This window comes from Euprymna scolopes, chromosome 15 (assembly GCF_053919585.1).
Source record: "Euprymna scolopes isolate OS-2025 chromosome 15, ASM5391958v1, whole genome shotgun sequence".
Classification (NCBI taxonomy): Eukaryota; Metazoa; Mollusca; class Cephalopoda; order Sepiida; family Sepiolidae; genus Euprymna; species Euprymna scolopes.
In genome coordinates, this window is record NC_136496.1 from 49,710,774 (window position 1) to 49,735,773 (window position 25,000).

The 25,000-nt window shown below is 26.1% G+C and overlaps 1 protein-coding gene across 7 annotated transcripts in view; it reads right to left on the reverse strand.

Moving 5' to 3' along the window:
- Window positions 1-25,000, reverse strand: part of LOC145293822 (uncharacterized) — a 564,435-nt gene that overhangs the window by 323,864 nt on the left and 215,571 nt on the right. For 6 of the 7 annotated variants that reach the window (XR_013869774.1, XM_080140462.1, XM_080140456.1 and 3 more), the window contains exon 2: window positions 22,553-22,606. The exons of the other annotated variant lie outside the window; for it this stretch is intronic. Coding sequence is in view for 5 of the 6 variants with exons in the window: in XM_080140462.1 (XP_079996588.1) it covers window positions 22,553-22,606 (54 nt within the window). In the remaining variant the exon portion in view is untranslated. The remainder of the gene's footprint in view (window positions 1-22,552; window positions 22,607-25,000) is intronic. 7 annotated transcript variants of the gene reach the window in all.

The following is a 25,000-nucleotide window of genomic DNA, read 5'->3' on the forward strand; positions in this document are numbered from 1 at the left end:
ATCAACAAATTGTACTTATCTACTCACAGTATCAAATTTTACTTATTTACTCACATCAACAAATTTTACTTATTTACTCACATCAACAAATTTTACTTATCTACTCACATCAACAAATTTTACTTATTTACTCACGTCAATAAATTTTACTTATTTACTCACATCAATAAATTTTACTTATTTACTCACATCAACAAATTTTACTTATTTACTCACATCAACAAATTTACTTATCTACTCACATCAACAAATTTTACTTATCTACTCACATCAACAAATTTTACTTATTTACTCACATCAACAAATTTTACTTATTTACTCACATCAACAAATTTTACTTATTTACTCACATCAAAAAATTTTACTTATTTACTCACATCAACAAATTGTACTTATCTACTCACAGTATCAAATTTTACTTATTTACTCACATCAACAAATTGTACTTATCTACTCACAGTATCAAATTTTACTTATTTACTCACATCAACAAATTTTACTTATTTACTCACATCAACAAATTTTACTTATCTACTCACATCAACAAATTTTACTTATTTACTCACATCAACAAATTTTACTTATTTACTCACGTCAATAAATTTTACTTATTTACTCACATCAATAAATTTTACTTATTTACTCACATCAACAAATTTTACTTATTTACTCACATCAACAAATTTTACTTATTTACTCACATCAACAAATTTTACTTATCTACTCACATCAACAAATTTTACTTATTTACTCACATCAACAAATTTTACTTATTTACTCACATCAACAAATTTTACTTATCTACTCACATCAACAAATTTTACTTATTTACTCACATCATCAAATTTTACTTATTTACTCACATCAACAAATTTTACTTATTTACTCACATCAACAAATTTTACTTATTTACTCACATCAACAAATTTTACTTATTTACTCACATCAACAAATTTTACTTATTTACTCACATCAACAAATTTTACTTATTTACTCACATCAACAAATTTTACTTATTTACCCACATCAACAAATTTTACTTATTTACTCACATCAACAAATTTTACTTATTTACTCACATCAACACATTTTACTTATTTACTCACATCAACAAATTTTACTTATTTACTCACATCAACAAATTTTACTTATTTACTCACATCAACAAATTTTACTTATTTACTTACATCAACAAATTGTACTTATCTACACACAGTATCAAATTTTACTTATTTACTCACATCAACAAATTGTACTTATCTACTCACAGTATCAAATTTTACTTATTTACTCACATCAACAAATTGTACTTATCTACTCACAGTATCAAATTTTACTTATTTACTCACATCAACAAATTTTACTTATTTACTCACATCAACAAATTTTACTTATTTACTTACATCAACAAATTTTACTTATTTACTCACATCAACAAATTTTACTTATTTACTCACATCAACAAATTTTACTTATTTACTCACATCAACAAATTTTACTTATTTACTCACATCAACAAATTGTACTTATCTACTCACAGTATCAAATTTTACTTATTTATTCACATCAACAAATTTTACTTATTTACTCACATCAACAAATTTTACTTATTTACTCACATCAACAAATTTTACTTATTTACTCACATCAACAAATTGTACTTATCTACTCACAGTATCAAATTTTACTTATTTACTCACATCAACAAATTTTACTTATTTACTCACATCAACAAATTTTACTTATTTACTTACATCAACAAATTTTACTTATTTACTCACATCAACAAATTTTACTTATTTACTCACATCACAAGTTTTACTTATCTACTCACATCAACACATTTTACTTATTTACTCACATCAACACATTTTACTTATTTACTCACATCAACAAATTGTACTTATCTACTCACATCAACAAATTTTACTTGTTTACTCACATCAACAAATTTTACTTGTTTACTCACATCAACAAATTTTACTTATCTACTCACATCAACAAATTTTACTTATTTACTCACATCAACAAATTGTACTTATCTACTCACATCAACAAATTTTACTTATTTACTCACATCAACAAATTTTACTTGTTTACTCACATCAACAAATTTTACTTGTTTACTCACATCAACAAATTTTACTTATTTACTCACATCAACAAATTTTACTTATTTACTCACATCAACAAATTTTACTTATTTACTCACATCAACTAATTTTACTTATTTACTCACATCAACAAATTTTACTTATTTACTCACATCAACAAATTTCACTTATTTACTCACATCAACAAATTTTACTTATTTTCTCACATCAACACATTTTACTTATTTACTCACATCATCAAATTTTACGTATTTACTCACATCAACAAATTTTACTTATTTACTCACATCAACAAATTTTACTTATCTACTCACATCAACCAATTTTACTTATTTACTCACATCAACAAATTTTACTTATTTACTCACATCAACAAATTTTACTTATTTACTCACATCAACAAATTTTACTTATTTACTCACATCAACAATTTTACTTATCTACTCACAGTATCAAATTTTACTTATGTACTCACATCAACAAATTGTACTTATCTACTCACAGTATCAAATTTTACTTATTTACTCACATCAACAAATTGTACTTATCTACTCACAGTATCAAATTTTACTTATTTACTCACATCAACAAATTTTACTTATTTACTCACATCAACAAATTTTACTTATTTACTCACATCAACAAATTTACTTATTTACTCACATCAACAAATTTTACTTATTTACTCACATCAACAAATTTTACTTATTTACTCACATCAACAAATTTTACTTATTTACTCACATCAACAAATTTTACTTATTTACTCACATCAACAAATTTTACTTATTTACTCACATCAACAAATTTTACTTATTTACTCACATCAACAAATTTTACTTATTACTCACATCAACAAATTTACTTATTTACTCACATCAACAAATTTTACTTATTTACTCACATCAACAAATTTTACTTATTAACTCACATCAACAAATTTTACTTATTTACTCACATCAACACATTTTACTTATTTACTCACATCAACACATTTTACTTATTTACTCACATCAACACATTTTACTTATTTACTCACATCAACACATTTTACTTATTACTCACATCAACAAATTTTACTTATTTACTCACATCAACAAATTTACTTATTTACTCCCATCAATAAATTTTACTTATTTACTCACATCAACAAATTTTACTTATTTACTCACATCAACAAATTTACTTATTTACTCACATCAACAAATTTTACTTATTTACTCACATCAACAAATTTTACTTATTTACTCACATCAACAAATTTTACTTATTTACTCACATCAACAAATTTTACTTATTTACTCACATCAACAAATTTTACTTATTTACTCACATCAACAAATTTTACTTATTTACTCACATCAACACATTTTACTTATCTACTCACATCATCAAATTTTACTTATCTACTCACATCATCAAATTTTACTTATCGACTCACGTCAATAAATTTTACTTATTTACTCACATCTATAAATTTTACTTATTTACTCACATCAACAAATTTTACTTATTTACTCACATCAACAAATTTTACTTATTTACTCACATCAACAAATTTTACTTATCTACTCACATCAACAAATTTTACTTATTTACTCACATCAACAAATTTTACTTATCTACTCACAGTCTCAAATTTACTTATATACTCACTTACATCAACAAATTTTACTTATCTACTCACTTACATCAACAAATTTTACTTATCTACTCACATCAACAAATTTTACTTATTTACTCACATCAACAAATTTTACTTATCTACTCACAGTATCAAATTTTACTTATTTACTCACATCAACAAATTGTACTTATCTACTCACAGTATCAAATTTTACTTATTTACTCACATCAACAACTTTTACTTATTTACTCACATCAACAAATTTTACTTATTTACTCACATCAACAAATTTTACTTATCTACTCACAGTATCAAATTTTACTTATTTACTCACATCAACAAATTGTACTTATCTACTCACAGTATCAAATTTTACTTATTTACTCACATCAACAAATTTTACTTATTTACTCACATCAACAAATTTTACTTATTTACTCACATCAACAAATTTTACTTATTTACTCACATCAACAAATTTTACTTATTTACTCACATCAACAAATTTTACTTATTTACTCACATCAACAAATTTTACTTATTTACTCACATCAACCAATTTACTTATTTACTCACATCAACAAATTTTACTTATTTACTCACATCAACACATTTTACTTATTTACTCACATCATCACATTTTACTTATTTACTCACATCAACAAATTTTACTTATTTACTCACATCAACACATTTTACTTATTTACTCACATCATCAAATTTTACTTATTTACTCACATCAACAAATTTTACTTATCTACTCACATCAACAAATTTTACTTATTTACTCACATCAACAAATTTTACTTATTTACTCACATCAACAAATTTTACTTATTTACTCACATCAAAAAATTTTACTTATTTACTCACATCAACACATTTTACTTATTTACTCACATCAACACATTTTACTTATTTACTCACATCAACAAATTGTACTTATCTACTCACAGTATCAAATTTTACTTATTTACTCACATCAACAAATTTTACTTATTTACTCACATCAACAAATTTTACTTATTTACTCACATCAACAAATTTTACTTATTTACTCACATAAACAAATTTTACTTATTTACTCACATCAACAAATTTTACTTATTTACTCACATCAACAAATTGTACTTATCTACTCACAGTATCAAATTTTACTTATTTACTCACATCAACAAATTTTACTTATTTACTCACATCAACAAATTTTACTTATTTACTCACATCAACAAATTTTACTTGTTTACTCACATCAACAAATTTTACTTATTTACTCACATCAACAAATTTTACTTATTTACTCACATCAACAAATTTTACTTATTTACTCACATCAACAAATTTTACTTATTTACTCACATCAACAAATTTTACTTATTTACTCACATCAACAAATTTTACTTATTTACTCACATCAACAAATTTTACTTATTTACTCACATCAACAAATTTTACTTATTTACTCACATCAACACATTTTACTTATTTACTCACAGTATCAAATTTTACTTATTTACTCACATCAACAAATTTTACTTATTTACTCACATCAACAAATTTTACTTATTTACTCACATCAACAAATTTTACTTATTTACTCACATCAACAAATTTTACTTATTTACTTACATCAACAAATTTTACTTATCTACTCACAGTATCAAATTTTACTTATTTACTCACATCAACAAATTGTACTTATCTACTCACAGTATCAAATTTTACTTATTTACTCACATCAACAAATTGTACTTATCTACTCACAGTATCAAATTTTACTTATTTACTCACATCAACAAATTTTACTTATTTACTCACATCAACAAATTTTACTTATTTACTCACATCAACAAATTTTACTTATTTACTCACATCAACAAATTGTACTTATCTACTCACAGTATCAAATTTTACTTATTTACTCACATCAACAAATTGTACTTATCTACTCACAGTATCAAATTTTACTTATTTACTCACATCAACAAATTTTACTTATTTACTCACATCAACAAATTTTACTTATTTACTCACATCAACAAATTGTACTTATCTACTCACAGTATCAAATTTTACTTATTTACTCACATCAACAAATTTTACTTATTTACTCACATCAACAAATTGTACTTATCTACTCACAGTATCAAATTTTACTTATTAATTCACATCAACAAATTTTACTTATTTACTCACATCAACAAATTTTACTTATTTACTCACATCAACAAATTTTACTTATTTACTCACATCAACAAATTTTACTTATTTACTCACATCAACAAATTTTACTTATCTACTCACATCAACAAATTTTACTTATTTACTCACATCAACAAATTTTACTTATCTACTCACAGTCTCAAATTTTACTTATATACTCACTTACATCAACAAATTTTACTTATCTACTCACTTACATCAACAAATTTTACTTATCTACTCACATCAACAAATTTTACTTATTTACTCACATCAACAAATTTTACTTATCTACTCACAGTATCAAATTTTACTTATTTACTCACATCAACAAATTGTACTTATCTACTCACAGTATCAAATTTTACTTATTTACTCACATCAACAAATTTTACTTATTTACTCACATCAATAAATTTTACTTATTTACTCACATCAACAAATTTTACTTATCTACTCACAGTATCAAATTTTACTTATTTACTCACATCAACAAATTGTACTTATCTACTCACAGTATCAAATTTTACTTATTTACTCACATCAACAAATTTTACTTATTTACTCACATCAACAAATTTTACTTATTTACTCACATCAACAAATTTTACTTATTTACTCACATCAACAAATTTTACTTATTTACTCACATCAACAAATTTTACTTATTTACTCACATCAACAAATTTTACTTATTTACTCACATCAACAAATTTTACTTATTTACTCACATCAACAAATTTTACTTATTTACTCACATCAACACATTTTACTTATTTACTCACATCATCAAATTTTACTTATTTACTCACATCAACAAATTTTACTTATTTACTCACATCAACAAATTTTACTTATTTACTCACATCAACAAATTTTACTTATTTACTCACATCATCACATTTTACTTATTTACTCACATCAACAAATTTTACTTATTTACTCACATCAACACATTTTACTTATTTACTCACATCATCAAATTTTACTTATTTACTCACATCAACAAATTTTACTTATCTACTCACATCAACAAATTTTACTTATTTACTCACATCAACAAATTTTACTTATTTACTCACATCAACAAATTTTACTTATTTACTCACATCAACAAATTTTACTTATTTACTCACATCAACACATTTTACTTATTTACTCACATCAACACATTTTACTTATTTACTCACATCAACAAATTGTACTTATCTACTCACAGTATCAAATTTTACTTATTTACTCACATCAACAAATTTTACTTATTTACTCACATCAACAAATTTTACTTATTTACTCACATCAACAAATTTTACTTATTTACTCACATAAACAAATTTTACTTATTTACTCACATCAACAAATTTTACTTATTTACTCACATCAACAAATTGTACTTATCTACTCACAGTATCAAATTTTACTTATTTACTCACATCAACAAATTTTACTTATTTACTCACATCAACAAATTTTACTTATTTACTCACATCAACAAATTTTACTTATTTACTCACATCAACAAATTTTACTTATTTACTCACATCAACAAATTTTACTTATTTACTCACATCAACAAATTTTACTTATTTACTCACATCAACAAATTTTACTTATTTACTCACATCAACAAATTTTACTTATTTACTCACATCAACAAATTTTACTTATTTACTCACATCAACAAATTTTACTTATTTACTCACATCAACACATTTTACTTATTTACTCACAGTATCAAATTTTACTTATTTACTCACATCAACAAATTTTACTTATTTACTCACATCAACAAATTTTACTTATTTACTCACATCAACAAATTTTACTTATTTACTCACATCAACAAATTTTACTTATTTACTTACATCAACAAATTTTACTTATCTACTCACAGTATCAAATTTTACTTATTTACTCACATCAACAAATTGTACTTATCTACTCACAGTATCAAATTTTACTTATTTACTCACATCAACAAATTTTACTTATTTACTCACATCAACAAATTTTACTTATTTACTCACATCAACAAATTTTACTTATTTACTCACATCAACAAATTTTACTTATTTACTCACATCAACAAATTTTACTTATTTACTCACATCAACAAATTTTACTTATTTACTCACATCAACACATTTTACTTATTTACTCACAGTATCAAATTTTACTTATTTACTCACATCAACAAATTTTACTTATTTACTCACATCAACAAATTTTACTTATTTACTCACATCAACAAATTTTACTTATTTACTCACATCAACAAATTTTACTTATTTACTTACATCAACAAATTTTACTTATCTACTCACAGTATCAAATTTTACTTATTTACTCACATCAACAAATTGTACTTATCTACTCACAGTATCAAATTTTACTTATTTACTCACATCAACAAATTTTACTTATTTACTCACATCAACAAATTGTACTTATCTACTCACAGTATCAAATTTTACTTATTTACTCACATCAACAAATTTTACTTATTTACTCACATCAACAAATTTTACTTATTTACTTACATCAACAAATTTTACTTATTTACTCACATCAACAAATTTTACTTATTTACTCACATCAACAAATTTTACTTATTTACTCACATCAACAAATTTTACTTATTTACTCACATCAACAAATTGTACTTATCTACTCACAGTATCAAATTTTACTTATTTACTCACATCAACAAATTTTACTTATTTACTCACATCAAAAAATTTTACTTATTTACTCACATCAACAAATTGTACTTATCTACTCACAGTATCAAATTTTACTTATTTACTTACATCAACAAATTGTACTTATCTACTCACAGTATCAAATTTTACTTATTTACTCATATCAACAAATTTTACTTATTTACTTACATCAACAAATTTTACTTATCTACTCACATCAACAAATTTTACTTATTTACTCACGTCAATAAATTTTACTTATTTACTCACATCAATAAATTTTACTTATTTACTCACATCAACAAATTTTACTTATTTACTCACATCAACAAATTTTACTTATCTACTCACATCAACAAATTTTACTTATCTACTCACATCAACAAATTTTACTTATTTACTCACATCAACAAATTTTACTTATTTACTCACATCAACAAATTTTACTTATTTACTCACATCAAAAAATTTTACTTATTTACTCACATCAACAAATTGTACTTATCTACTCACAGTATCAAATTTTACTTATTTACTCACATCAACAAATTGTACTTATCTACTCACAGTATCAAATTTTACTTATTTACTCACATCAACAAATTTTACTTATTTACTCACATCAACAAATTTTACTTATCTACTCACATCAACAAATTTTACTTATTTACTCACATCAACAAATTTTACTTATTTACTCACGTCAATAAATTTTACTTATTTACTCACATCAATAAATTTTACTTATTTACTCACATCAACAAATTTTACTTATCTACTCACATCAACAAATTTTACTTATCTACTCACATCAACAAATTTTACTTATTTACTCACATCAACAAATTTTACTTATTTACTCACATCAACAAATTTTACTTATCTACTCACATCAACAAATTTTACTTATTTACTCACATCATCAAATTTTACTTATTTACTCACATCAACAAATTTTACTTATTTACTCACATCAACAAATTTTACTTATTTACTCACATCAACAAATTTTACTTATTTACTCACATCAACAAATTTTACTTATTTACTCACATCAACAAATTTTACTTATTTACTCACATCAACACATTTTACTTATTTACTCACATCAACAAATTTTACTTATTTACCCACATCAACAAATTTTACTTATTTACTCACATCAACACATTTTACTTATTTACTCACATCAACAAATTTTACTTATTTACTCACATCAACAAATTTTACTTATTTACTCACATCAACAAATTTTACTTATTTACTTACATCAACAAATTGTACTTATCTACACACAGTATCAAATTTTACTTATTTACTCACATCAACAAATTGTACTTATCTACTCACAGTATCAAATTTTACTTATTTACTCACATCAACAAATTGTACTTATCTACTCACAGTATCAAATTTTACTTATTTACTCACATCAACAAATTTTACTTATTTACTCACATCAACAAATTTTACTTATTTACTTACATCAACAAATTTTACTTATTTACTCACATCAACAAATTTTACTTATTTACTCACATCAACAAATTTTACTTATTTACTCACATCAACAAATTTTACTTATTTACTCACATCAACAAATTGTACTTATCTACTCACAGTATCAAATTTTACTTATTTATTCACATCAACAAATTTTACTTATTTACTCACATCAACAAATTTTACTTATTTACTCACATCAACAAATTTTACTTATTTACTCACATCAACAAATTGTACTTATCTACTCACAGTATCAAATTTTACTTATTTACTCACATCAACAAATTTTACTTATTTACTCACATCAACAAATTTTACTTATTTACTTACATCAACAAATTTTACTTATTTACTCACATCAACAAATTTTACTTATTTACTCACATCAACAAATTTTACTTATTTACTCACATCAACAAATTTTACTTATTTACTCACATCAACAAATTGTACTTATCTACTCACAGTATCAAATTTTACTTATTTATTCACATCAACAAATTTTACTTATTTACTCACATCAACAAATTTTACTTATTTACTCACATCAACAAATTTTACTTATTTACTCACATCAACAAATTTTACTTATTTACTCACATCAACAAATTTTACTTATTTACTCACATCAACAAATATTACTTATTTACTCACATCAACAAATATTACTTATTTACTCACATCAACAAATATTACTTATGTACTCACATCAACAAATTTTACTTATTTACTCACATCAACAAATTTTACTTATTTACTCACATCAACAAATTTTACTTATTTACTCACATCAACACATTTAACTTATTTACTCACATCAACACATTTTACTTATTTACTTACATCAACACATTTTACTTATTTACTCACATCATCAAATTTTACTTATTTACTCACATCATCAAATTTTACTTATTTACTCACATCAACAAATTTTACTTATTTACTCACATCAACAAATTTTACTTATCTACTCACATCAACAAATTTTACTTATTTACTCACATCAACAAATTTTACTTATTTACTCACATCAACAAATTTTACTTATTTACTCACATCAACAAATTTTACTTATTTACTCACATCAACAAATTTTACTTATTTACTCACATCAACAAATTGTACTTATCTACTCACAGTATCAAATTTTACTTATTTACTCACATCAACAAATTTTACTTATTTACTCACATCAACAAATTTTACTTATTTACTCACATCAACAAATTTTACTTATTTACTCACATCAACAAATTTTACTTATTTACTCACATCAACAAATTGTACTTATTTACTCACATCAACACATTTTACTTATTTACTCACATAAACAAATTTTACTTATTTACTCACATCAACAAATTTTACTTATTTACTCACATCAACAAATTTTACTTATTTACTCACATCAACAAATTTTACTTATTTACTTACATCAACAAATTGTACTTATCTACTCACAGTATCAAATTTTACTTATTTACTCACATCAACAAATTTTACTTATTTACTCACATCAACAAATTTTACTTATTTACTCACATCAACAAATTGTACTTATCTACTCACAGTATCAAATTTTACTTATTTACTCACATCAACAAATTTTACTTATTTACTCACATCAACAAATTTTACTTATTTACTCACATCAACAAATTTTACTTATTTACTCACATCAACAAATTTTACTTATTTACTCACATCAACAAATTTTACTTATTCACTCACATCAACAAATTTTACTTATTTACTCACATCAACACATTTTACTTATTTACTCACATCAACACATTTTACTTATTTACTCACATCATCAAATTTTACTTATTTACTCACATCAACAAATTTTACTTATTTACTCACATCAACAAATTTTACTTATCTACTCACATCAACAAATTTTACTTATTTACTCACATCAACAAATTTTACTTATTTACTCACATCAACAAATTTTACTTATCTACTCACATCAACAAATTTTACTTATTTACTCACATCAACAAATTTTACTTATTTACTCACATCAACAAATTTTACTTATCTACTCACATCAACAAATTTTACTTATCTACTCACATCAACAAATTTTACTTATCTACTCACATCAATAAATTTTACTTATTTACTCACATCAACAAATTTTACTTATTTACTCACATCAACAAATTTTACTTATCTACTCACATCAACAAATTTTACTTATTTACTCACATCAACAAATTTTACTTATCTACTCACATCAATAAATTGTACTTATCTACTCACATCAACAAATTTTACTTATTTACTCACATCAACAAATTTTACTTATTTACTCACATCAACAAATTTTACTTATCTACTCACATCAACAAATTTTACTTATCTACTCACTTGCATCAACAAATCTTACACATCTGTTCACTTGCATAAATACATGGTGCATATCTGTTCACTTACATCAACATATTTGACATATATACTCACTTGCACCAGCAAATTTTACATATTTCTTCACTTTTATCAACAATTATAAATATACCAAGTTTTTATAAATATGTAAAAAAATTTCCATTTCTTTTGTTTTGCATATTATGTTATTTTTGTTTATAAATAGACTAATCTTTTATAAATAAATCTGCAGAAGAATTACCATATTTGCCATATTATTTCATTTTATTTCATAAATAGACACAATTTTAGGAATAGATCTGTAAAAAAATTAACGGCTATTATTTTTTGCTTATTTTTTATTTTAGTTCATAAATAAATAAATGAATTATAATTAAATATAAAAAAATGAGTTATAAATAAATATAAATTGCTTATTATTTTAGTTTTTTCTATAAGTAAATTTGTAAAAAATTACTGTATATTTTTTTTGATATTATTGTATTTTAGACCAACTTTTTATAAATAAATCTGTAAAAAATTTACCATTTATTTTTTGCATTTTTTTCCCCTATTATTTTATTTTACTTTATAAATAGACCAACATTTTATAAACAAATTTGAAAAAGAAAATTAACGTGTATTTTTTTTTGTGAATATGTTTGTATTTTAGTTTATATATAAATCAACTTTTCATACACAAATCTGTAAAGGAAAATCCCATATTTTTGCATATAAATAGACCAACTTTTTATAAATAAATTTGTAACAAAATTAACATTTATTTTATTTTTTCATATTATTTTATTTTAGTTCATAAATAGACCAACATTTTTATAAATAAATCTGTAAAAACTCCACATATATGTTTTTTCATATTATTTTATTTTAGCTTCTAAATAGACCAACATTTTATAAATAAACCTGTAAAAAAATTAAACTTCTTTGCATATTATTTCATTTTGTAAATAGACCAACTTTTTATAAATAAATTTGTAAAAAAATTAAAAATTTTTGCATATTATTGTAATTTAGTTTATAAATAGACCAACTTTTTGTAAAAAAATCTAAATTTATTTTTCTTTCATATTATTTCATTTTAGTTTATAAACAGACCAACTTTTTATAAATAAATCTGTAAAAAATGAACATTTTTTTGCATATTATTTTATTTTGGTTCATAAATAGACCAACTTTTCATAAATAAATGTGTAAAAAAATTAATGGTCATTTTTTATATTATTTTATTTTAATTTATAAATAATTATGAACAAATTTGTAAAAAAATTAACGTTTATTCTTTACATATTATTTTAGTTTAGTTTATAAATAAACCAAATTTTTATAAATAAATGTGTAAAAAAATTAACGTTTATTTTTTTTATATTATTTAATTTTAGTTTATAAATAAACTAAATTTATAAACAAATTTGTAAAAAAAATTAACGTTTATTTTTTTTATATTATTTTATTTTAGTTCATAAATAGACCAACTTTTTGTAAATAAATCGGTAAAAAAATTAACATTTATTTTTTTTCATATTTTATTTTAGTTTATAAATAGACCAAATTTTTATAAATAAATCTGTAATCTTCTAAATTATTACATAATAGCTGGTACCTAAACGTTACATCATATATCACATAACCGGTCTCTTCTCTCGGCGGTGACACCCTGGTCGCAGAGAGTAGAATTTGGTACAAAGTTCTGCTTTGTCAAATGCTGACAAAATTACCTCAGGTCAATTGACGATAGTTGGGATAGAGGACACGCTTCTGTTCAGGACCCTGTTTGTTATTTGCCAAAACTCATGAGAACCAAGCCACTGCTCAGTTACTTTGAACGGGACGGACTGAACATACATTAACCCATAACAACGTAAAGAAATGAACACAAATCACTTTTTCGCAGATTTTGACCTGTGCACTGAAATATTAACGTTATTATTTCGAAATTATTATTTAACATGGGAAGTGGGCATGTTTTGCAACTATTCTTTATTACAACTATACTGTCGCTATTTTCTTTAACCCGTTGACAAATATGAGAACAATTGTAGTACAGTCAAGACTACTACTACTACTCTCTATCCGTCCCTTTTCCTTCCTTCTTTCTTTTTTTATTTTTTGTTTACATTTCTAGATACAAAATAGTTGTGTAAGAATGGTGAATTTGTTGACACATTTACTAATCTGTTTCAATATTAGTTTTATTTTAGTTTATTTATTTAGGTTTTATTTTTTTGCTTCAGGTTTTATTAATTTTTTTTTTAGATTTTAAGTTTCTATAACTTGGTTGAAGGATTCCAATATGGGTTTTTCATTCTTATATTTCTCATTGGTAGGTTCATTTGCGTTTTTGCTGCTAAATGACTTTCGTTGGCATTCGATTCGTAGGAAAATCATTTTTAATTTTCGATTTTTGAGCGATTATTCAGAAAAATAGGTAACTTTACACGAATAGGGAGGATTTTTTTTTCATGTTTGAGTGATCCGTCCATGATTTTTCATTTTACTTTCATAGAAATGTTTCTGTTATTTAAAAAAAAACTATTTTCTTTACGTCACAAGTGTCACGCTCATACATGAATTCCATAGCTAATATAACATCTTGACCCAACGAGTCACGGGTAGTCTATTAAAATTAAACATGCAATATATATATATATATATATATATATATATATATATATACTCTGGGGTTTTTTATTCAAAAGTAATGGACTAGTGAATTCAACGAGGTTGTTAGATAGTGCTCAATAAAAAGAGCTGATAATACTTGTTTATTGTTATATAAACATGCTCACATCCCGCTGCTACAAACAGCCACTTGTTTCAATCAAACAACAGATATCATCAGGCAGCGACTTGACTATTCAAATGTTCAATGAATAATGGATTTTTATTTTAGGTAGGAACTCTTTAAAAGTAGGAGTTAAAAAACCTTAAAACACAGAACTTTAATTATAAGATGTAAAGAGGGAGGGGCAATCTAAATAAAATTAAAAAATTATAATGAAGAGAGAATGATTAAGAGGAGAAAAGTAGGTCTATTCATACTATACAACTTAACCAAAGACATCAATGTCATGGATATAGGCTTGTATCGTGATGATGGACTGATGATCATTAAGGAATCCAACGGCCCTAAATGTGAAAGAACCAAAAAGATTATCTTAAATGAATTCCGTAGAATTAAGTTAAAAGTGGATATTACTGATATAATATCCACTTTTAACTTAATTCTACGGAATTCATTTAAGATAATCTTTTTGATAACAGTAGATAAGTAAAATTTGATAACATCTGATAATGTTAAAACTGTAAATCTTTTGGATGTGAACTTTGATTTAAGGAAAGGCATCTACCAACCATATAGGAAGGAAAACTCAAACCCAATTTATGTACACCCCCTATCAAATCACCCAAAATCTATCATTAGGCATATCCCCAAATCCATTAGTAAAAGAATCAGTGACAACTCTTCCAATCTTGAAACATTTAATAAACATAAATATTTATATAACAGGGCCCTTAAGGATAGTGGATACAAAAACACGCAAATTGAGTTCATAGAACCAACACACCCAAATACAAATAGAAACCGTAAGAGAAAAATCCTGTGGTACAATCCCCCTTTTAATTTGAAACTTAAAACAAACCTAGGAATGAAATTCTTAAACTTAATTAAAAAGCACTTCCCTATTAGTAACATACTACATAAAATTTTCAATAAAAATACAATAAAACTTAGTTATAGCTGTAATGAAAACCTTGAAAAAATAATTAAAAAACATAATAACAAAATATTAAGCAAAAATAGCACACCCATTGCTACCGAAGGGTGTAACTGTAGAATTAAATCAAAATGCCCTCTTAAAGGAAATTGTCAAATTACTTCTGTAGTGTATCAAGCAACTATTTCTACTAAGGAAAATCCTAACGAAAAAAAATATTACATAGGAATGACAAATAACAAATTTAAAGAAAGATTTACGGCCACAAGTCTTCTTTTGAAAATAATGAGTACAAAAATAGAACTTCCTTGTTTAAATATTACAATGAACTAGTAGAGCAAGGTTACTCCCCAATAGTAAATTGGAAAATTTTAAAGAAAGCTAAAACCTGTTCACCTTTAAACTCACCTTGCTACCTATGTCTTTATGAGAAATTGTTTATACTTACGTTTAGAGAAAGAGATAAATTATTAAATAAGAAGCACGGAAATTCAATTAATTGCAAACATTATAAAAGCCATCTTTTAAGTAATTTAGTTTAGATATAAAATTTAAATATATTTAAAATTGTCACTGATTTCTATAATTTATTAAAATACTATTAATATACTTTCTCCTCGCCTGATTTCATTCTTAACTTCCACTATCTTATATACCTGTGTGTCTATGTGGATATGTAAGTGTCTATGTGTTTATTTTATGACCGTGTGTACTTATGTTTATATACATCTATGTTATTTTGTATACCCTCCTTTGTTGTGTACTCCCCTAATAATGTTTATTCAATCCATTTGTATGCTTTTATGTGTGTATGCATCTATCTGTATTGTCAAATAATTCTGATCCGTATGTATTTTTATATATATGGTTTATGTGAATTATACATATTTATGTGTGCGTATATATATGTGTGTGTGCGTTGTTGTATATTAGTATATGGCTGTGTGCATATATTTGTGTATTTTTTGTATGTATGTGTATACATAAAATTATATATATATATGTGTGTATATATGTATGTCTGTTGGTTCTCTGTGGGTATATACATATGTATTTTATTATTTCTAATTTTGTTACTATCTACCTGTGTGTTGTTACTTTTGAGTATTTTGTTGATTTAATTACTTCTTTTGCCTGAATATATTTATATATTTATATGTAAGTGTATTTGTATCTATGTTTTTAGTAATACTGTCTTGAATGTGTTAATTTGTGATTTAATATGACTTTATATTTATACTTAACTAGCTTAAACTTTCAACTTAATAGTATAGAGTTACACCTTTATTTATATGCATGTATATATATATATATATATATATATATGTATTGTATTCTTTTTATATACATAAATATTAGTAGATTATTCTTTATAATTATTAGTCCTATTTACTTTCTTCAATCCCCTCTTATGGCTAAATATGTTATATTAAAAAGATAATAAATATTAATTTTATTCTGTTTTATTATTATTATTATTATTATTATTATTAATATTACTATTATTTTTATTATTACTATTATTATTATTATTATTAATAATAATTTTAATATTGTTTTATCATTATTTTTTATATATTTATTTAATAAAAACGTGAAAACTTTAAACTTATATCATTTAGTATAAAGGGCTTAATTAATTGTAGACGTATGTTTGAACTGCGTTGATATTACTCGTGGACGTATGTGAGATGATAAATATGTTGGTTGGTTACATTCGCTGTCACTTTTGACATGTACACTTCTAACGCTAAGATTGTATTTTCTGTTTGTGTTGTAATAACGTGTCTCATTACTGAAATGTATAATTGTTCATAAATTGGTTGACACACAGATCTTTTTCTTTTTCTATATCCTCTCAACATTTTAAGCTTCCCTTCCTATTAATTCTTACTTTCTCTCTTTCTCTCTTTAACTATATTTCATCATTCTTTCTTTTCTCTTCTAGCCCTGGTTTTCTTTATAATAACCCTTTATATCTTTTTTTCTTTTTTTTTCTTTTTCTTCTCCATATTATATTTTTTTTCTCTATTTTCTTTCTCTGTTTATTTTCTTTCTCTATTTTCTTTTTTCTCCTCTTAATCATTCTCTCTCCATTATAATTTTTTAATTTTATTTAGATTGCCCCTCCCTCTTTACATCTTATAATTAAAGGTCTGTGTTTTAAGGTTTTTTAACTCCTACTTTTAAAGAGTTCCTACCTAAAATAAAAATCCATTATTCATTGAACATTTGAATAGTCAAGTCGCTGCCTGATGATATCTGTTGTTTGATTGTAACAGCGGGATGTGAGCATGTTTATATAACAATAAACAAATATATATATATATATATATATATATATATATATATATATATATATATATATTACACACACATATATATTATCTATTATTTATAATTAACGGATTTTATACGGTGTTAAATTCTATACTAGGCTTGCTTAGTAGTTGATTATCACCCAACATATGCTGTTCCTTTGAGTCCCCATAAGTGCTGACGGTTTGCTCTTTCCTTCCATATGTAGTTAGCCATACCAGACTTTTCAATCTCTTCACATATTACAGCTTTTTGATGTTCTTCTAACTGTACTTTTAGTAGACAACATGTCTCACCTTTGTATAGTTTTCCATATTTACATGAAATCTCATACTCACAGTTTTTAGTCATGATTCTTTCCATACGGCCCTTGACTTACACAAGATAGGAGTCGTTCTTGAATACTGTTCTTCTTTTAATCAAAAAGCTGTAATATTTTCATACTTAGATATGATAGCTCTAATAAAGGAGGCAGCCTTGAATGAATCGAATGCACAAGTAGATGAGCTGAGGTGGAAATTCAGATAAGTATTCCAGAAGACTGCTAAGTTTAACCTCTTAAAGAAAGAAGTTATTGGCTATCAAGTCGCTATGCAGTGATGATAATATAACACTACCAGAAGACAAAGGCAATGCTACAATGTAAATGGATAGAGCAGAATATTCTAAGAAAATAGTAGATCTAATAGGATCTGGTGGCTACTGTAAATTAAAGAAGAATCTGGCTTTGAAAGCAGAAAGGAAGCTGTCACAGATCCTAAATTAGAACAAGGACCTAATACCATCTGCAAAATACAGACAGCTAGTTCAGCATTACAGCAAGCTATCACATCTATACGTCCTTCCTAAAATTTATAAAGATGGTATTACATTAAGACCCATTGTCATTGGTCGAGATTCAGCATACCATCCATTGAGCTGATTCCTGATAAATATAATCACCTCTTACATCAAATCAGAGGCAAATCCCCATTGTCAAGAATTCAGCTTATTTCATCAAAATAATTAACAATGCTCCCATTCATTCCAACCAGATGGTGAGTTTAGTTCACAAAAAGCCAGCTTCAGATACTTCATTAAAAGAATGCACTTGCATCCTAATTGACAATATAAACATTATTGAACCATGTGAACTCTATCCATCCATCTATACAGTTTATGATTGAAAAGAAACATAAAAAATTATCATTCCTAGATGTGTCGATAACTCGCACTGATCATGGGTTTATGTTTATGTCGAAAGCCAACATAAGCTCCAACTCCCACCATTCATATAATGTAAAGAAAGAAATCTTCTGTTTCCTACAACACTGAGCAAAAGCTGATAATTCCAAACAGTGTATCAGTATTTCTTTCTCTTTGAGTAAACCATGAATGAGTTTCTTTTTCTGCCAGAATGTTATCATTCTGGTGTGATTTGAGGAGGCTCAATATCAAATGTGTCATAGACGGTTTCAATAGTGAAAGTCCTTCCTGAGATCAGAATGGCTTTCTTTAATACCAAATGACTGTTCTTCATATTGTTGACTAATAGATCATTTTCGTGTTCTTTGAGTTTTGCAAGTTGAAGCCTTTGAAAATATTTATGAAGTGATTTAATAAAAGACCAAACTCCTTTCTGCAAACGACTTGACTTCTTTCTTGGTTCATTTCTAAGAGATTTGATTTTAATAAATCAGCATAAAAATTCCTACTTTTCGGTAAATGTTTTTCTTTACTTTTTATTAAACTAACAGGTATACCCAGCGTTGCCCTGGTTTACAAATAATAAATAGAAGAAATGAAGTTCTGTATGGACACACCTGCTATACTAAGGATATTAAGCACTTTTTCATTACTATATGTTAATTCCATTATAGGCAACGTCAATACCCCTATCTGACTATATGGAGGGCAGGATTTGGTAAGTGTACTTCACTGTAACAATTTCAAAAACAAAAGATATGGTAATCCTACTTAAAAAAAGTGAATAAAAACAAAAATGTAATCGCCCTAAAAAAGAAGGATATTGAACAGTTTTTGATGACTTTATGGTCCATTGCAACAGCCATGTGACTTTACAGTCCTTAAACTTCAGAATTTTGTTTTATGTTTCCTTCAAAGAAAGCAGAGAAAAAATAAAACAAACTGAAAAAAATTCATTTTTTAAAAACAGATAGAAATTTTTATTTGCTTGAAAAAGTGGTATTCGGTAGATGAGAGGTCTGAAGAATATGGCAGATGATGCAGAGTTTTGTAGCCCAATTCATTCAACTTCTGCAGGGTTGGTTTAACAATGCGCAGTTGGGCATTGTCATGAAAGAGAATTAGGCATTTTATGTTGACTAATGTTGGCTGTTGTTGTCGAAGTTTCTGATGCATTTCAGCCATTTGTTGACAGCACTTCTCTGCCGTAATGGTTTCACCTGCATTCAAAAAACTGTAATGGATGAAACTCGTCACAGACCACCAGTCAGCATGACCTTCTTTTGGTGCAACTCTGGCTTTGGAAAGTGTTGTGGAGTAACCCCTGATCCAAATGTCGCCAGCTGTTGTAAAGAACACACTTTTGATAGCAAGTTACAATCTGGTCGAGAAATGGGTGTTCTTGTTGCATAAAAGGGAAGATGACACTTCATAACGGCATTTCTTATGGCTGTCGTTCAATCTGTGAGACACTCATTTATCAAGTTTTTTGTCTTTCCAATCTCTCTCAGGTGGTTTGAAATCATTGTATACGTTACGTCTAATTCAGAAGCAAGTTCTCAAACAATTATGCATGGATTAGCTTCAACTAAGGCTCTAAATTGATTGTTGTCAACATCTCATGGCCGATCACGATACTCATCATCTTTAAGACTCTTGTTGCTGTCACAAAATTTCTTAACCACCATTGTGCTATGCATTCGGTATTAGTTCAGTGGACCAAACACTTCATTGATTCAGCAGCTTGAATTGAAATGAATTTGCTTTTTTTCCATCTTGTATTCAACATTCTTAAAAAGATATAATTGTTTTAAAACGATTGTAATTTAAACGATTAGATGAGTGAAAAATGCTCTTTAAAATGATATATGAAGTGAAGGTATTAAAATAAAAACTTATTTGAAAATACATCATTTATTATCAAAATTCCACAAGAACTTTCTTCTTGACCTAATATTTAAGCCAGACTCAATCGTTGGCTCACATTTTCCATCATTTAATGTTTTTCCATTGCTTCAGCAATTATTAGATTGTAGCATTTCACAGATTGATCACTGAATGGACTTTCTGCAGCTGCCATACATGTTTCAATATTCAATTTTTTGTTCATCTGTCAGTAACCCTCATTATTAAATTCTGCATTACAATTTAATGAACTGAGGTATATACAATAAATACCGGAAGATAAGGCCTGATATCCTGTGGACCAACTCACACTTTTGTACATTTTTGTTAATACATTTTGCTCTCCCCGTGATCTATTTTCCTTGTATTGTTTTAAACAGGATTATAATAATTTGGTAAATGAGAGGGTGGGGGATAGAATCTTTTGTTCTACTTGGAGTTATCTAAGAGCAATAAATATAAATTACAGTATTAGATTTTAATCTCTTTGGACTATTTTCATTATTAACATAATTTCTATTTATATTATTGTGAAAATGGGTTAAGGGAATGGAATTACCTGGAATCAGGAATATCATTGTGATTACAGTATTGCTTTTACAAGGGATTTACTGGAGTAAATGAATCACATTATTTATCTGTTTTAAATACATTAAAATAAAAGAAACAAATGAGTTGTGTGAAGGAGAAATAGAGGGTTGGAGAGAAGGATGTGAAAGTAGAGAAGCGTGAAAGAGAGAAAGATAAAGAGACAGAGAAAAGAAACAAAGTTTTAATATAAAGATGTAACACACATTATTAAACATGTTCTATTTAGTTTTTTTTATGACCCCAGGCAATGCCAGGTAGCCCTGCTAGTAATAATAAATGACATACCTGTTCCTCCTTTTAATTGTTCACACAGATCCTGTAGAAGTCTATTAGGTTCTTCTAAAAAAGTAAAAAGTGCATGATGTAAGAATCAGAGATTTTATGGGCATCTCAGTAAAAATGTGAAAATGCAAATAAATTTATTACATTATTTTTTCTACTGTTTCTTACTATTTCAAGTTCTAAATTTTTACATATAAACATACCTAAAAAAAACAAAACAAAATGAAAATGATAATTTGCATTATCTACTTTTTTCTACAGGTTTACACATTCATTAATCTGGGGGCATTTCAAATTCAATTATCTCCCCTCTCGTAATGTTAGAGCACACTGCAATTTTGCAAGAAAATTCTCACTCTTCCTTGTCAAAACATGTGCACAACACACAAACAGTTCACAGTATGGAAGACATTTCTCTTAATTTCCATATATACAGGTTTTAAGCTTTACTGTTTGCATTGTAAACGGTGTACATATTTTTTATAGACACAATCTCAAAACAAACTCTTTGCAAGGACTTTTTTTTTACATACGTTATTGTTTTCCATATTGTTTCTTTGTTTCAGTTCTAATTGCTATTTGTAATTGCTAGTATAGCATTAGTCAAATCCTTTAATGGTGACTCCAACTGAACAAGCTTAAGTTACAATTTTATATTTGTTGTAACATAGCTCGTATCACATGACTTCTGGTCATCCGGAGATGTGCAAGGAAGTGCATAATCCAGTAATATGGACTAACAGCTACTATTTGTAAATACATGTCATTCTTACTCCACTATTTAATAAAGTCTACATTTTCTCTATCTTATTGTTCTTTTTGTGCAATATAACTAGCAATACACACAGACGATAAAACGCTTTGGATAATCATAGATTTCAAGGGAGTTCTGCAAAAACCGACATATTTTAAAAACTAAAGCACTTTAAGTTCTCAAAATATTAGTTTTTTTCAGAAATTAATATACTTTCAAATGAATTAATAAATAATAATGTACATTATATATTTTAAGAGTTTTAAGCAAATAAAATGATAAAAATGTTAGCATCATAAAACAGCGTTTCGGTAAGATTTTGTAAATTGCCGGACCACATTTGTATTCAGATTTTTTTCATGAAATTTGGTAATTAACTACAAGAGATGTCACTTTTAATAGATTGAGGTGTCTGAAATTCTTTTACCAACTCATTTTTTTGTTGTGTTAAAAAAAAAAAAAAGACTTCAACATGACGAATATTGAAAATTTTGAAAAAAAATTTCTTCGGACACCCACTGTTAAATAAATGAATCTTTTTATCATTTTTATCCGTTTAAAGGAAAATTGTAACTTGCTTTCTCTTGTGGTACCGAGCAATTTAAAATCATGATACCTGGGGAAAAAATCATTCTATTTTAAAAAAGTATCTAAAAACTATCTGAAGCAGCAGCAATACTATAATATTGCTGTAAACAAATGGTTTTCTGTTAACTTTTATTCCAGAACGAATTAAAAATTTAAAAAATTAAAATATGAATATAAAAAAAATGTTCTTACATATTTAGTTGGAGTTATTTTGTTATCAGAACATACTTAGCTTAATTAAAGCTATTTGATTATCAGAATATATAATTAAAGCAATCCCAACCAGTTCAGCGTTATTTCTGATCAAATTTAAAAAATATTTATATGGTTGAAAAGACAAGAAAATAAGCTTGCGTACACTTTTGTCTATTGCATTAGTTTTTAACAGTGAATTAAACAGTTTTTTGTTTAAAAAAAAAAACGAAAATGTAAAATATGATTTTTTTGCTTCAAATGTGCAAGTGGTACTTCCCCCCCCCCCAATATTTTTTTCCATCTTTTTTCCGATTTTTTTAGCGGATTATAATCAAATAGACACTAATCTACCCAATTTTTAAAAAAATGCAAACTGAATCTTTAAATTAGTGATAGGACAATTCCAAAATTTTTCCTGATTCCGATACAATTACTGATTCCGTTCTAAATTTCCGATTCCAAGTCTAATAACAAAATGCCTGAAAAAACAACTTTTTTTTTTTTTTTTACACAGTGATCACCACTTATCAAGGCCCGGAAGCCACTCAGGGATAAGGGTTATTGCAAGTACATTACGTTAGTGAGGAGATTTGCTAAGGGGGCGGTTCATTAGGAATTTGTTAACATTGGACTTGAAGACATCCAAGTTGTAGTCCGGAGGGAAGCAGGCAGACGGAATAGAGTTCCACAGGCGTGCAGTTCTAAGAAAGAAGCTTTGTTCATGGAATCCGCATTTTGATTTAGGCACAGATATAGAGTGGGGGAAATTTTTCACAGTGGATTCAGCTAGACGGGTGTTTTTCATAAAAGATTGGCGAGGGGGGACCAGAGATTGGAGTTCAGACGAGCATCTGCCATGGAAATAACGATAAAACAAGGACAGGCTCGCAACGTCTCTTCTGTGGGAGAGAGGT